The sequence below is a fragment of the Diabrotica virgifera genome, chromosome 10, assembly GCF_917563875.1.
Source record: "Diabrotica virgifera virgifera chromosome 10, PGI_DIABVI_V3a".
In the NCBI taxonomy this organism is placed as follows: Eukaryota; Metazoa; Arthropoda; class Insecta; order Coleoptera; family Chrysomelidae; genus Diabrotica; species Diabrotica virgifera.
Window position 1 is genome coordinate 12,335,575 of NC_065452.1, and position 15,274 is coordinate 12,350,848.

The following is a 15,274-nucleotide window of genomic DNA, read 5'->3' on the forward strand; positions in this document are numbered from 1 at the left end:
TTTTATTTTAATGGATGTTGATGTTACTAATATATACCTTATTTTTAAATGGGGTAGAGTAAATTCCCATCAAAATATGCATTTATATGCTCTTAAATCTCCAAATATGCAAGGCATATGCATTTATGAAAAACATGAGAAATATGCAGCATATATATGCATATGCATTTTGCATATAATCCAGTCTTTAGTTATAACTTATAACGCTATTGATAATGATAATAACTAAATATTTTTGACGTTAAATTTACAAAAAGTAAAAGGTTTTTTGCATAACAATCAAGATTATCGTTTTTGGGACCAGCAGTTCTCATCACGAATAGGCAATATTTTGAACACAGTTATTCAAAGCAGAGTGAGTAAAAGATTTAAGCGAATAATTACAGTATGATTCCCATATCCTCCACGATTTTTGAAAAAACTCACACTCGTTTGTCATGTAAAATTTGAAGTTTTCGGCATGGAATTGAAATTTGAAATTTGGTAATCGAAATTACAATTCATGCTTAATCTTAATTGCCAAACATTATTTTCGTGCCGAAAGCGGTTTCATGGCGATTGCTATAGCTCTCACGCACTGACATGAAATGAAAAACATTTGAGTCGATTGCATTCATGGGGAGATTTTTAGAGAACTATTCGACAGCAAATATTTCTTGGGGATTTTTTGTCCGGGATTTTTTGTGGGGATATTTTGTCAAAAAAAATTTGTGGGGATTATTTGTCCGGGGATTATTTGTCCAGAGATAATTTGTGGAGATTTTTGTCCGGGATTATTTGTCCTAGCTTAGCTTGGGCACCGAAATTTTTTTGTATTGTTTTTGAAAGACAAGTTACATTTTCCTACTATTCTTTATATTTTTTTATATGCCCTGGGAGGGGTTTTAAACCCAATGGAAGGAGAAGAATTTTTTAATTACAGTATAACTGCAATGATACAACCAATAGATTTGTTACAGTTTTAGTACCAGCCAAATAAAAGATTTTTAATAGATAATTTTTTTAAATAACATTTTTTATATAAATTATCGGATTAGTGAATACGTGATCATAATGTAACCAGTGAATATTCTGTAATACTTAGATAGCCATTTATTCTTCTTCTTCTTAACTTACTGTTAAACTTTTTTAGCTTGGAAGAATATTGTCATTTATTGTTCTTTGGTTTTCTTCTCTTTTCTTTGTAGGAAGAAAACTAATAATTTCATGTTTTTTATTAATTTGATTTCTTATATGTATGTAAATATTCAAACATATTCAGTCTAGTATGTCCTCTATTTAGTTTAGTCAAGATAGAATCTTATGAATATAGCTAGAAATACCTGCTCATAGTGGTACCTAGAGGTAAAGGTAAAGTGAATGGTGAAATTAAAAGAGGAGAGATATAATAAAATCAATATATTTATTCATTGTAATTTTTTTTACATTTTTTGGATGCTCTTACAAACTATTCAAAAATACAGTTCGCACTAGTCAATTAATTTAAGCGGAACAACTTTCAGGTACTTCGAATTTCAAAGTTGTGTGTTCCTTCTTCTGACTGAAGTCAGGAGAATTTCCTTTGTCGACTTGCTTCTTCCACAACATGGCTACGTCGCTCTTTTGGATACAGTGTACACCTACAGACTTCTTTCTTTGATCACGAGGTTGGCAATGGCTTCTGCATGAAGGCAGAGGTTTGGTACTGAAGCAAATTTTTCCTCCTTGGAAGACGTACCTGGTTTGATGGAACAAACAATCGTTATCTTCTTCGCTTCCTTTTTCAGAGGAGTCTCTAGAACTTCCTCTAGAACTTACTCTAGAACTTCCTCTATAAGAAGACTTGCCGGAGTAATATTGGGAATTCTTGCTAGATCTGTCTTGGGAATTGCGTCTAGCGTTTTCGTCAGTAATAACGTTAATGTACAAAGGAACTTGCATTTCAACGCACTGGCTGCTGCTTCCTGCAAATTCTTTTCTGACTTGCTTTCCTTCATCACCTTCAACTTCGAAGCTCTTGACAAACTTGTGTGGTTTGCGGGCAATGCAGGTTTCTGATGTTAAGAAATCTTCAGAGTCTTGATCGTTAAACTGTCCACAAATACCACGAATAGCGTTCTTCATTTTTCCATTTACAGCTGTCATTCTTACACGTTCTCCATCATAGATGACGTAGAAAACTCCATCAATTTCAGCCTTAACTTCTCCGTTAGGGAGTTCATAAATTTGAATGTATCCGTCTTTAATGTCATTACTTTGCTTGTCGTTTACTTGGATCTTTTGTCCGTTGACGCTAACTCGTGCTTTAGATTGTTGTCCTTGGTTTGGTTCCAATAGAATACTGATGGTTTCAAAATCGCTGCGAGGGCTACTGAGAACGATTTGTAGCTCTTTCTTACCGGATTGCTTGCTTTGGCGTACAAGGACTACATAGTTTTCAAGTTGGTTTTGTAATTGTTTATGAGCAGATTCTTGTGGTTGTTGTTGGCCACTTTGACGAGGTAGTTTAGGAATGTATTGAGCCATTACAGTCCATTTGTTAGACAGTTCAGCATCGTAGGTTCTGTTGCTGAAGGTGTTTACTGCAGATCGGTCAACAGTACAGAAATCTAAAAAGAGGTTTAAGTTAATGATTATGTATAGGTCTTATCATATGATGATTAGGTACTTATCACACTCACATTCAAAGAGGATGAATAATAGATAATGATAAAAATATGTATTGATACTACGTGAATAATCTAAGAATAACCAAATATGTTCAAACAGTGAATAAGATGGTAATAAAATAATAAAAAAAATAAATACCTCTGAAAGTATCGCCTCCTAAGAGTTTTGAGAGTACTCTGTCGCGAAGGTTGAAAACTGGATGGGCAACTGCTATGATTCTGACGTTATCATTAACTTCTATGTTTTTAGCGGATACCTTTTGGTTTTGGGTCCTGACTGTAACATTAACAAAGGAGAGATCTGGGTGGAATTTGATGTCCATTTCAGCACTGTTGGGCTGTACAGATTGTTGTTTGTTTTTAATTTGTAGGCTTGGGAGTAATTCAAAACGAGCAGCCTCATATGTCATTTCGATGGCTTCTAACAATTCAGGTTTTAGGTTTTGAGATTGGAGTTTAACTTCAATACGATCGAGTAAGTTTGAATCCATGGTGAGGTTGGTGCATGAGAAGAGTTGTTTGTTGGACTCTTTCATTTCCTGTTTGCATTGTTCGTATAGTGGAAGTTCCTTCAAATATTGTTTGCGCTCTTCACTTCTTCTATGTTTAATTTCAGCCACGATTTTAGATTTTTTGCTTTCTTTAGAAGGTCCAAAAACAAGTTGCATCTTGGTGTCAATTTTAGGTTCATTTTTGGACAGTGAGTATTGGAGATCAAGGGCATTTGTGTTGGGAATCATACTTTCGGATACGAAATGAGCTTCGTAGTCCTTCAATTCTTTGTCTTGTGAAGATCTCTTGAAACATATCCTTACATTAGATTTAGGATCAACATTACTCTTTGCTACTGCTCCAGTCAAGAGGTACTGAATGGTTTTTTCACCTTTAAGTTCAATGATTGTGTCCAAAGAATTAACTGATACACTATTAATTCCAGATGCAACTGCATCCATAATTTCTTGTTGTCTCTGCGATTGACTCATTTTTTCGTTTAATCTGTATTCAGATTTAGGCGACTCACCTTTTTGTTGGTAATCTTGATCGTAACGAGACCGAAGAATGATTTTGCGTACTGATGATTGCTCAGCATCCAAGTTAACGTTAATTTCACTGCTTTGGAGAATATTTACATCCCATAATGCCTTCGCTCCATCAATAACTCCATTTTGTGAAAACAAACGATTAATTAGTTCAGAATGAATGAATTTTCTTTCATGTTTAACTTCTACTTCTAGTGCAAGTCCAACTGATTTTTGTCCTACAGTAGTTTTGAAAGCGTGCATGTTATCAGGCACAATTTCTCTAGTGCTCTTTTGAGCGGAAAGAGGTTCTAAGTCAGTCACATCAGATTTAGCAGTGTATGGCCAAGAACGGAAATGCAAGAATTTAACTTTGCCTTCTTTGCCTTCGGGTTTGAGTTCAACCTCAGCTTTAACTTCTTGCTTTTCCAAGTTGACATTTAATTGAATGCTGAGCTTGGGGGTGTTTGCTTCCCAGTGTTTGTCATAACCAGAGATGTATTGCTCACGTTCGAATGGAACAATGACAGTCACGCGCCCTTGTGTTTTTCCAGATACGGTGGCTCTGATTGTAGCTTGAAGTTGAATATTTTCTGGGGTCTGAATTTTTTGGTTTTGGACTAGTTGTGGTTTAACTTGCCCTCCAACTTGTCCTTGAACCTTAACGAGCATTGGAGAATCGTAAGTATATAAGAAAGGAATACCCATTGCGGTAGGGACAGCTATGGCCATTTCCTGGTCATTGATAAGTTTGAACAGGTTGATTTGTTTGCCTTTGCTCATTGCGGATTCCATTGTGCTAAGAACTGAAAATAACAATAATTTACTTAACACGTTGATATAAAGGACATAAACTGTAGGTATATAAATATTTACAGTGTGTGGAGATCTACTTGGAAGAGTACCAGTGTTGGTTTCTTATTACATCTCTTGACTACCAACCAGATTTAACAATAAAAACTTTCTGTACAAAGAACTAAATGAAACAAAACACATAAAAGAGTAGGGATAGTGATTTTACAGGATTTTCTTAAAACTCTAATAGGTTAAACATATATGTATAAACGTATATTTATGTTAAAGGTATACACAAAAGAGATCTTTGAGATAGTACCTACTGTGGAAGTGCGATAACAATATGACAATACCCATAAAAATCAGATTACTTGGATGTTATATTTTTCCTCAACCGTGGGAGGTGAGTCGTGGCCTCTCACATACGACACCAACAAGAGAATTGAAGCTTTCAAAATGTGGCTTTATCGATCACGTTACTAATCAAGACGTGTTATTAAGAATGCAAAAAGAAAAAGAGCTGTTTACCACAATAAAAACAGCCAAAATAGAATACCTCAGTCACATCATGAAGAACATCGAAAGATATGGATTGCTGCAACTAATTTTATAGGGATAAGTAGAAGGAAAACAAAGGATTTCCTGGTTGAAAAATCTACGTAGGTGGTTCAACACAACAACCACAAATCTTTTCAGAGCAGCAGTGTGCAAAGTACAGATTGCCATGATGGTCGCCAACATCCGAACCGGTTAGACACTTCAAGAAGAAGAAGAGAATGCAACAGCATGGTATAAGAGCAAAGCTAAACTATAAGGTTTTGTGTTATATAGCTATAAAACCAGGACAAGATTAAGACAACTAGTAAATGTAATATAATAAAGTAGCAAGAACGTGGTAGATTTGAAAACAAAACACGGGGACTCTATCTTTAAATTATTTGGTATAGCTGGGAACCAGAGATTAATTGAGAATGAAGTGAGTGAGTTCAAAAAAATTATCTTCACACTTGACCAAATATATTGACAGAAAAAATATCTTCTTTCAGTAAAGAACCATGTCATGCCTTCAAAAAGAACTTCAGTACGAGACATGTACGCACACCTTGTAAAAAATATAAAAAGTAGAAGATGCCAACAAATGTAGAATGCTACTAAAATACTAACAAAAAATGGCATATGTACAATCATGTAATACTTACGTTTAGGCAACTGGTTCATGGTTGTGTTATCAAAACCATACATACCAACGGGAGTACCACGTAGTTCCAAATACCAGTAAGCTTCGAGTTGCTCACGTTCTTCAGCTTTAAGGTTCAACAATTTTGCAATATTTTGACTTGACCAAGGATTATTAAGTTGTTCTTGAGCACGTTGTTGCTGTTGTTGTTGTTGTTCGGCAAAACTCTGTGTTTTTTGGTAGGCAACTGCCATTAAGTCGTCAACGCTAGAAACAATGGCTTGCATGTTGATTAGCTTTTGGTATAATCCGTTGAAGTTGGCTCTCATGGTGTATCTGAATCCTTTAGGAACATATTCGTCTTTACTAGGAATGATTTGCGTTGATGTTTTGTATAAAGTGTTTAATTCCTCAATAACGTAATCGCGAATGTAATTACCACCAAATTGTGCAGGGAATTCTTTATCCGTAAGAAGAGGTTGTGCTCCTTTGGCTATAGAGCGACTGAAAAATTATCAAGATTATATAAGTATTTAACATACTATTATTATTTATATATAACTTACATATATGCAAACTCAGGTGCTTCCAATTCAGTGAGTTCTTCAATGGACTGCTTGACAACAGCGTTGACGTAGTCGTTATCTTCATTGTTAGTATTGGATGCCATAACTTGAAGAATTTGTGGTGTTGGTCGGCTACGCATTATGTGGAATACAGCAGCAATTCTTACGGCTTGATGTTCAGCAGGATTTTGGTATATCCTGAAGAATACAGCAAGGGCATCTTCTGGATGAGTTTCAGTTAGCTTTCCCATAGCTAAAACCATTAGCAAGCGTTGGAATTGAGAGGATTGTTGTTTTCCTTCCAAGAATGGTTCAAAGATCTCTAGAATTCTTGGATCTGGTAGATTTCCAACAGCACGGATATATGCATGGATTCTGTGGGTTTCTGCTCTTTGTACAGCCTTTTGAAGTTTTTCTTTAAGATATGGCATAACTTCTTCTCTTACAAATTGTTTTGATTCTTCAGTACGGAAACGACCAAAACTATTTACAGGGTATTCAGATTTGGCAACGTTTTTCTGTATAACAGCTTTTCTGAGCAGATCGGTAAATCCAGTTAAAGCGGTGTTGTTAAGAGGGAATTGATCTTCAACTTTTTGGTGTTTAACTAGTTTGAAGGCTGTTCTCAAGTGTTCCATAGTTGGTAGACGAACTGAGCTAAAAGCAACGATAACAACTTGACTGGCTTCCTCACCTTCAATTTTACCTTCTTGGATCCATTCTTGGATAACCAATAGAGCTGGACCAGTTCCAGTTTGAGCAATAACGTCTCTAGTAACAGCTGAGGTAGCTGCTTCTTGAGCGTTGCGAGATTGCCTCATAACTTTGTCGGATACTTGTTTGAGTTCATCGAAATTCATGAGGCGCATTAGAGTTTCAAGATTGACAAAACGTTCCAATGTTTTTTCATGGTGATCTTTTTCTTGGTCTTGGAGATCGCTGGCAATTTTTTTAATAAGCTTTTCTGCTTCCTTGACTACGTTAACTGAATTTTTAATTGACATTCCTTTGTATCCAGTAGTTAACGTTAATAAAGGACTTTCAGGGGCTTCGTTAATTCTGGGTTGATTTTGTAGGTTTTCTTCAGAGTTGTCATTTTTAGGTCCATATTTCTTAGCAAGAGAGCGTTGGTAGCGACGATGAGATAATCTTTTATAGGAATCACGATCTTCATATTCTTCTTCTCCAGAGCTGTATCTATAAGCATCGCTGGTTCTTTGGTTTCTTTGGTTTTGGTTTTCATCTCCTTCAACGTGGTTATCCTTTGAAAAGGGTTGGTTATATGAATATACGAGATTTTCCAAGTGTACAGCTTGATTAACTTCTCCAATTTTTTGTGTGCCAGATTTTACATCCTCCATTGTAGCTTCTAAGTAACTGTAAACGGCGCCTTTTTGTTCGTCATTGACTGATGGGCTAATCAGAATAGTGTTTTTTGTACTAGTAAACAATACGTCGTGATGATTCAAGTTACCAGCAAGAATAGCGCGGCTGCTAGAATCTCTGCTAAAGTAAGTTCCCATTTGGTTGGTTGCAGCTTTGTTAGGAAGTAAATAGTCACCAAATCCATAGACGTAGGCGGGAAGTTCACGGTTGTTTGTAAAATCTTCATGCTTAATAACTTCAATGAGGTCTCCGTTTTGTTGTCTCTTTTGTTTCAATTCAACAAATCGGGCTTCTTTTTCATTAGAAAGTAATGTGTGCTCGGGAACAGGTCTAATCTTATATAAAGTCTCAGTTTCTCCTAAAATGGTATCTTCCATAGTTAAGAAAACACCAGAGTTTGAGCCATGTTCCGGTAAGCTGTTGAGTGGGCTAGGAAGAGTATTTTCTCCGTTGGTGTTAAGTTGGAACAAACTTACAATACTCTTGATCATATTGGCTTCCCAGTTGTTTAAGTCTCTGTTAAGAATAAGTTTTTCAATCTTACCATTTTCCATTTGAATTTGGAAAGGTTTAGAACTCATTGGGAGAGGTTTCCAACTAAGCTCTTCTTCGGGAACCTCAGCATCCCATCCATCATCTAAAGTTGTATGGATCTGAGTGTATTGTGGATTTTCGATCGAACCTTGCAATTTTCCATCACCTCTTGTTTGAATCCTCAACTTACTTTTCAAAAAAATACCGGAGTACTCATCAGAAACGTCCATAAGTCCTGTTAAAGTCCGTCCGCGGACTTGGTAAACATATTCCTGGTTATCGGTCCATGAAGGGGTATTTGTTGCGTAGGCAAGGCCCACTAGAAAAAATAAAAAGTCATTAACCCTCAGTAAAAATATAAATAGAAGACAAAATACAAAGCGACAAGACTAAATCTCAAACCAGTATATGGTCAAAAAAAAAAAACAAAGGATGAAAACATTAAATATGGAGTAGTTGACCGAACCTTGAACTGAGCGTGAGCGGAGCGTGACCCGAGCTATAATGTGAATCAGCCTTTAAAGTCTCTTTTCGGAAAGGAAAATCCAGTGAGGTGTAAAGGCCAATAAACTAAGATGAGCAGGACATGTGATGGGTAGTAACGACAATCGTCGCATAAACAATGTGGTTTGGAAAAGACCAGGGTAGAAAGCTGTAAGATGGCCTAGAAAAAATTGGAAAGATGCAGTGGAAAAGCAATCTGGAAAAATGAGAGTGAGACAATGGGAAATAGTGGCACAGGACCACCAAACTTGGAAGGCAATAGTAAACGCTGCAAAGACTCACGGAGAGTTGTAACGCCACTGATGATAATGAGTGTAAGAAAAACATATCAAAAGGCGATGAAAAATTCTTGAATAGTTTACTTAATGAATTTTACAGAAAATAAGTATAACTGATAGAAAGAGTAACATCAATAGTAACCAAAATAACCAACGAAAAAGTTACTAAAGCAATACAAAAATAAAGAAAGGTAAAGCAGTGGGACCAAGAAATATATCTGGATAAGTATGAAAGCATTATGGCAGACAGGAAAAAGCTGGACAGCCACTATATACAGCACTAAATATTGAATAGCTATAAAGGAAGAGGCTAGGAAGTAAGTTGGATTTCCATCAACCAAGAGAGCAAGCAGGTTTTAGAGCAGGATATGGCACGAATGAACATTTACAAGTAATTAAGAACTTAATAGAAAAGAGTGTTGAATATGACCAACCATTAGTCCTGATATTTGTTGACTACGAAAAAGCTTTCGACAAAATAAGTCATCAAAAAATGTTAAAAGCCTTAAAACAATGCCGTATAGATTATCACTATATAAAAATGACCAAATATATCTATCAAAATGCGACAGCAAGCGTGAAACGGGTAAGTAAATATACCAACGCATTTAAAATAAAACGGAGAGTGCGACAGGGAGACACAATTTCGCCAAAATTGTTTACAACATTATTAGAACATATTATGTTTAAGAACGCAAATCCGAGGGAAACAGGAATTAATGTCAACGGAGAAATACTTAGTCATTTGAGGTTCCTTGACTATATTGTTCTTTTTGCTGACAGCATCGATGATGTAGCATCGCAACTGGATAAACTATACCTAGCCTACAACTTGGATTAAAAATCAACCACACAAGAACACAAACCATGACAAATTTCAGTAAATGGCATGCATATTGAAGAGACCACTTCTTGTAAGTTCTTAGGGCATGAGACACGCATAGGAAGAGATAATCAAACGTGCGAACTAAGCCGCCGCATAGGACTCACTTGGTGGAATTCGGCAAGCTGAGCTATGTTCTTAAGTCAGAACTGCCTATGTGTCTCAAAAAAAAGTCTTTGATCAGTGCTTGTTGCCAGTACTTAATATGGTGCAGAAACTTTAACAGTAACCAAGAAAGTAAAAAATAAAATTTGTGTTATCCAAAGAGCCGTGGGATGCTCAATGCTAGGCATTTCTCGTAGGGATCGAATTACTAACAAGGAAATAAGACGGAGAACAGGTGTGACAGATGCCATAGAAAGAATTATGACCCTTAAGTGGAACTGGGCAGGGCACATTTCTAGAATGTCGGATAACAGATGGACACAGCGAATAATAGACAAAAGAGAAATACATGGAAAAGATTAAGGGATATCTGTATCTAGGGCCGGTGTTAACGGGCCTAAAAGGGATGCACTGCAGGCAGCCCCTGTTTAGGGTGCGCCAAAATGAGCTTTTTTTCTGCTAGTGTGGTACAAAATACTAATTTAGAAAAACAGAAGGGCGCCTATTTTTGCTAGTTTTGCAGATGGGCACCTTATACCCGAGCGCCGGTACTGCCTGTATCCAGCAGTGGATAGATCCGGGTTGGATGATGATGATCATAAAGCATAAAGAACATCAAATGGAAAATGGTGATGATAGAAGACCTAATAGTATGTTTCCACTACTATGAATAAAATCAACAGAGAAAATACAGAAGGAAAACAAATTAATACTTAAATTAAGTTTCTTGCACAATAAGTACTTAAAACTTTTTTAGTCGTACATAAATAAACGACATTTTAGAATTAGGCAGAAAGGCTGTTTTTCAAACTAAGAAATTAGAACAGGTGTTCCACGAGCCAGTGAATAGGTCAGGTCCCATAAAGTGTGTGATATACCTGCACTGAAAGACAACTCAGTTGCTACCTTTGCTGATAATACGGCTATCCAAGCAGTAGGGACGGCTAGTGAAGATGTGACCTACAACATCCAAATAGCAGTGAACCAAATCCAGAAATGGACATAAGAAAGGAGAATCAGGCTGAATGGTGCTAAATCTGTTTTAATGATCAAACTTGGCTGGAAGGTGCACGCCAAGAAAAAAAGTGAAGAACTATATATAAGGTATAAAAATTGTATTGGCTACTTGGAAGAAACTTCACTCGATCCATTATAACTTACTACTGTACAAACAAATATTGAGACCTGTATGCACTTATGCATGTCCACTATTATAATGTGATAAACCAAGCAATATAACATTGTAGAGAAACATTGTAGATGCTCCTTGCTACGTGGCAAAGAGTGACCTCCATAAGAACCTAGGAATGGAAACTGTGGATATAATTATCAAGAAGGTGACAGGAAGTCACGAACAAGGACTTCATAGGCACGAGAATATTGAGGCAATCCAACTCCTCGATACTACTGAGCAAGCTAGAAGATTGAAGAGGACAAAGCCTTTTGAACTAGTTTGAGTGATACTGAAAAGCAGAACATAGTGCTTGATTGCGTATGAATGTTAGAATAGTCTTGTTAGTTTAGATAAAAGGCGCTATAATATAAGCTCTTAGTTTTAAGAAACTACTGTAGTAATTTAGGATAAACTGAAATTGCTCATTTATCATTTATGACCATATTGTAATTTTATCAGAAGTTTTTAAAATAGAATAAAAATAGAATCCTCAATTTGTAAACAAAATATTTGAAATAAAATTATAAAGACAATAAAATAATAATTAAAAAATATACAAATAAAAATTGGACAACACTTACCTAACATACAGAGGACAACTTGCGACCACATCTTTACCACTGGATACTGGTCGGAGTGTACAGATCAGAAAGATGTTCCACTATTTATACCCGCAGATTCGATAAAAATTGCGAGATTTGCAGATTCAGCATTTTCTTAAGATAATCTCTATCAATGAGTTTTATAATATTATATGTATTATAGCAACAGCGATTTTTGTAACGTATTATTTTAACTAAAATTTATTTACTTAATTTTAAATTATTTTTATCATTTCTGTGTCTAATTCGTTTGCTTTTGTTTTATTGTTCGATGTATTTATTGATAGTCCATTCACTGACGGTGAAATATTGCTATACCTCCAGGTTTTACAGAACCGCTTGGATTGACATGAAACTTGGCATACACATGTCTAAGAAAAACGTGATATTGTGCCGATGTGTGATTTTACACCACGGGTGAGTTTTACCCATTCTTGGGAGTGAAAAAACATACGTTCAAAATAAGCACGGATTTGGATAAACTGACTAATTCTAAGTAACTTTTGTTCTATAGAGTTTTTCACTAAGTCAATACTTTTCGAGTTATTTGCCAGTAAATATATTCATTTTTCAACAAAAAAATACGTTTTTAAACGGTTTTTCGCAAATAGCTCCAAAAATATGTATTTTATCCAAAAAAATATTCTTAGCAAAAATACACTCTGGACCAAACTTAACCGGCCACCTTAAAAATGGGTTATTTTTTATGTCTTATATCTCCTAAACCTGTTGTCCGATTTAAGTGATTTATTTAATATATTTATAGCCTTATTCCTTGACAATATCGTTATAAAAATATTGTTGCTAAACACGTAAATTTTCATTGTATACCGGGTGTACGAATCAAACTGTGTTTTTTTCTTAAAGTTTGCATCACCCTGTGGAATATTCTAGCATTTATGGAATACTGAAATTAAAATCAAACTATAGCCTTATGTTTTCTCAACATTTTGTTTTTTGATTCATTCGCTTATGTTGGATAATAAAAAAGTTAGGCGCTTTAACAATTAGATATGTTGTTTATCAATACAGGGTGTTTTTAAAAAAATTTGGCAAATTTTAAGGGGTAATTCAGTTTGCTTTATAAACTTAGGTCCGCAAATGCTTAGTTTCTAAAATAGGGGCTGTTGAAATTTTTCTGACAAACTGACGATTTATTTATTGCTTTAAAACCAGTTGAGATATGCAAATGCAATTTGGTGGGTTTTATGACGTAGTTATTGCATATGTTTGACATAAAATTAAGAATTTAATATTCACCATTGACGCGCATACGGGATGAGCCTTCATATTACCCGTATGCGCGCCAATGGTGAATATGAAATGCTTAATTGTATGCCAAAAAAATGTGCAATAACTACGTATTAAAACTCACTAAATTTCATGTGCATGTCTCAACCGGTTTTAAAGTAATAAATAAATCATCAGTTTGTCAGAAAAAATTTAACACCCCCTATATCGGAAACGAAGCATTTGCGGACATAAGTTTATAAAGCAAACTGTCATTATTTTTTCATCTCAGAATTACCCCTTAAATTTTGACATTTTTTTAAAAAAACACCCTGTATTGATAAACAACATGTCTAGTTGTTAAAGCACCTAACTTTTTTATTATCCAACATAAGCGAATCAATCAAAAAAAAAATGTTGAGAAAGTATGAGGCAATAGTTAGGTTTTCATTTCAGTATTCTACAAATCCTAGAATATTCCACAGGGTGATGCAAACTTTAAGAAAAAAACACAGTTTGATTCGTACACCCGGTATACAATGAAAATTTATGTGTTTAGCAACAATATTATTATAACGATATTGTCATGGAATAAGGCTATAACATATTAAAAAATCACTTAAATCGGACAACAGGTTTAGGAAATATAAGACATCAAAAATAACCCATTTTTAAGGTGGCCGGTTAATTTTGGTCCAGAGTGTATAGCTTATAAAAAAATTAAAAAAAAAATGGTGTAGGTATATATGAAGTCTGCAGACCTAGTATAAGCAAAGTTGTAGTTAATAAAAAGTAAGTTCTTATTCGTCAAATTCAAAATCGAATATTTCAACGTAAAATAGCCAAAAAATCAAGCACTTTCCGGGGAAACTTATTACAACTTTTTAAAGTGTTTAAAATAATCTTTATCTTTGTTTATTAAAAAAGTTTCTAACATCAAAAGTAAGTAAATTACGCTCAAAATAGCGTTGGCCCATTTTTTTTTGGCAAAGAAAAAATCGTGAAAAATATTTCTAGCTTCACAAGTTACTTTACTTATATATTTTAGTATTTACATGATCTGTAATTTTCATCAGTTCAAAGTGTTTTATTTTAGTAAAAGCTGTGGTTAAAAAGTTTTGAACCAGGCACTAATCCCGAGTGTATGCAAATTTTGAACAGCCATATCTTAACCAAATTTTGTCTTACAGTAAACAAAGAATCAAACATATTTAGAAAAGCAAAGCTTACATTTTCTCACTCCTTGAGATTTTTCGTATCACTAATAATTTTTAAGTTTTTTTGAACAAAAAGAATTTTTTTCAAAATAAAAAAATACTTAAATACGAATTTTTATCAAAAATGGGCACTTTGAACGGATGAAACTCACACATCATATTATAAAAAATACATAAGTAAAGTAACTTGTGTGAAGAGGTAATGACTAATTTCATTTGGGATGCTAATAAGGGGATAATTTTTACGATTTTTTTTTACCCAAAAATAGGGACCAACTTTATTTTGAGCTAGATTGGTTGCAAGAAACATTTTTAAAAAACGTAAATAAAGCTATTTTTAAAAACTTTAAAAAAGTTGTAGTGAGTTTTCCACAAAAAGTGCTTCATTTTTTGGTTATTTTACGTTGAAATATTCTATTTGAAATTTGACAAATAAGAACCTACTTTCCATTATCTACAACTCTGCTTCTGATAATAGGTCTACAGACTTCACATACCTATACACAATTTTTTTCACTTTTTTTATAAGTTATATTTTGCTAGGAATATATTTTCTTTTTCGATAAAATACTTACTTTTTGAGTTATTTTTGAAAAACCGTCTACAAACGTGGTATTTTTGTTGAAAAATGAACCTACTCGAAAAGTATTGAATTAGTGAAAAAACTCTATAGAACAAAAGTTTCTTAGGTTAGTCAGTCTGGACTTATTTTGGACGTATATTTTTTTGAAACTCACCTCCAAGGCAAAAGCACACATTATAGGCATATTATCCTTTTTTTACTTGACAGGCTAGCCATGTGTAGCCAAAGGGCCTAGCCGGGTAAGATGGTGAAAAGTGCCCCCAACTCAATTTAAATTCCATATAGGTCACTTTTTAGCACACGTAGAGGAACTCACTTTCTGAAATTTTTAGCCCCCTAGGTGGTCACGTGACCCCCCTAGAGCCTAATTAGGCTTTTTATGTTTTTATTTTTTATCTCAGCCGCGTCAAGAGCTAGCCAAAAACATTATTTAAAATAGTTGTAAGTTTCAAAAAGATCTATATGAAAATTTTTTTTTTCAAATTTTTTGGCGGGAAATTCGAATTTTTAGAACAATTTTAAACTTTTAAATAACTCTGAAAAAAAAACTAAGACACTAGTTTTTACGAAATT

General features: G+C 34.6%; 1 protein-coding gene across 1 annotated transcript; it reads right to left on the minus strand.

Moving 5' to 3' along the window:
• Positions 1–1,383: 1,383 nt before the first annotated feature.
• On the minus strand, positions 1,384–11,791 carry LOC114329553 (vitellogenin). Its single transcript, XM_028278698.2, has 5 exons — positions 11,651–11,791; positions 6,206–8,444; positions 5,662–6,143; positions 2,788–4,473; positions 1,384–2,588 (listed from the first exon to the last, which is right to left on the minus strand). The coding sequence occupies exons 1-5, from the start codon at positions 11,679–11,681 to the stop codon at positions 1,483–1,485; spliced, it is 5,544 nt and encodes a 1,847-aa protein (XP_028134499.2). The 5' UTR covers positions 11,682–11,791; the 3' UTR covers positions 1,384–1,482.
• Between the last annotated feature and the right edge of the window lie 3,483 nt (positions 11,792–15,274).

Coding starts and splice junctions, on each gene's coding strand:
- LOC114329553 (XM_028278698.2), bottom strand. CDS start 11,681: ATGTGGTCGCAAGTTGTCCTCTGTATGTTAG. Junction 8,445..11,650: donor AGTTGTCCTCTGTATGTTAG/GTAAGTGTTGTC, acceptor TATTTTTTCTAG/TGGGCCTTGCCTACGCAACA. Junction 2,589..2,787: donor AGGAGGCGATACTTTCAGAG/GTATTTATTTTT, acceptor ACCTCTTTTTAG/ATTTCTGTACTGTTGACCGA.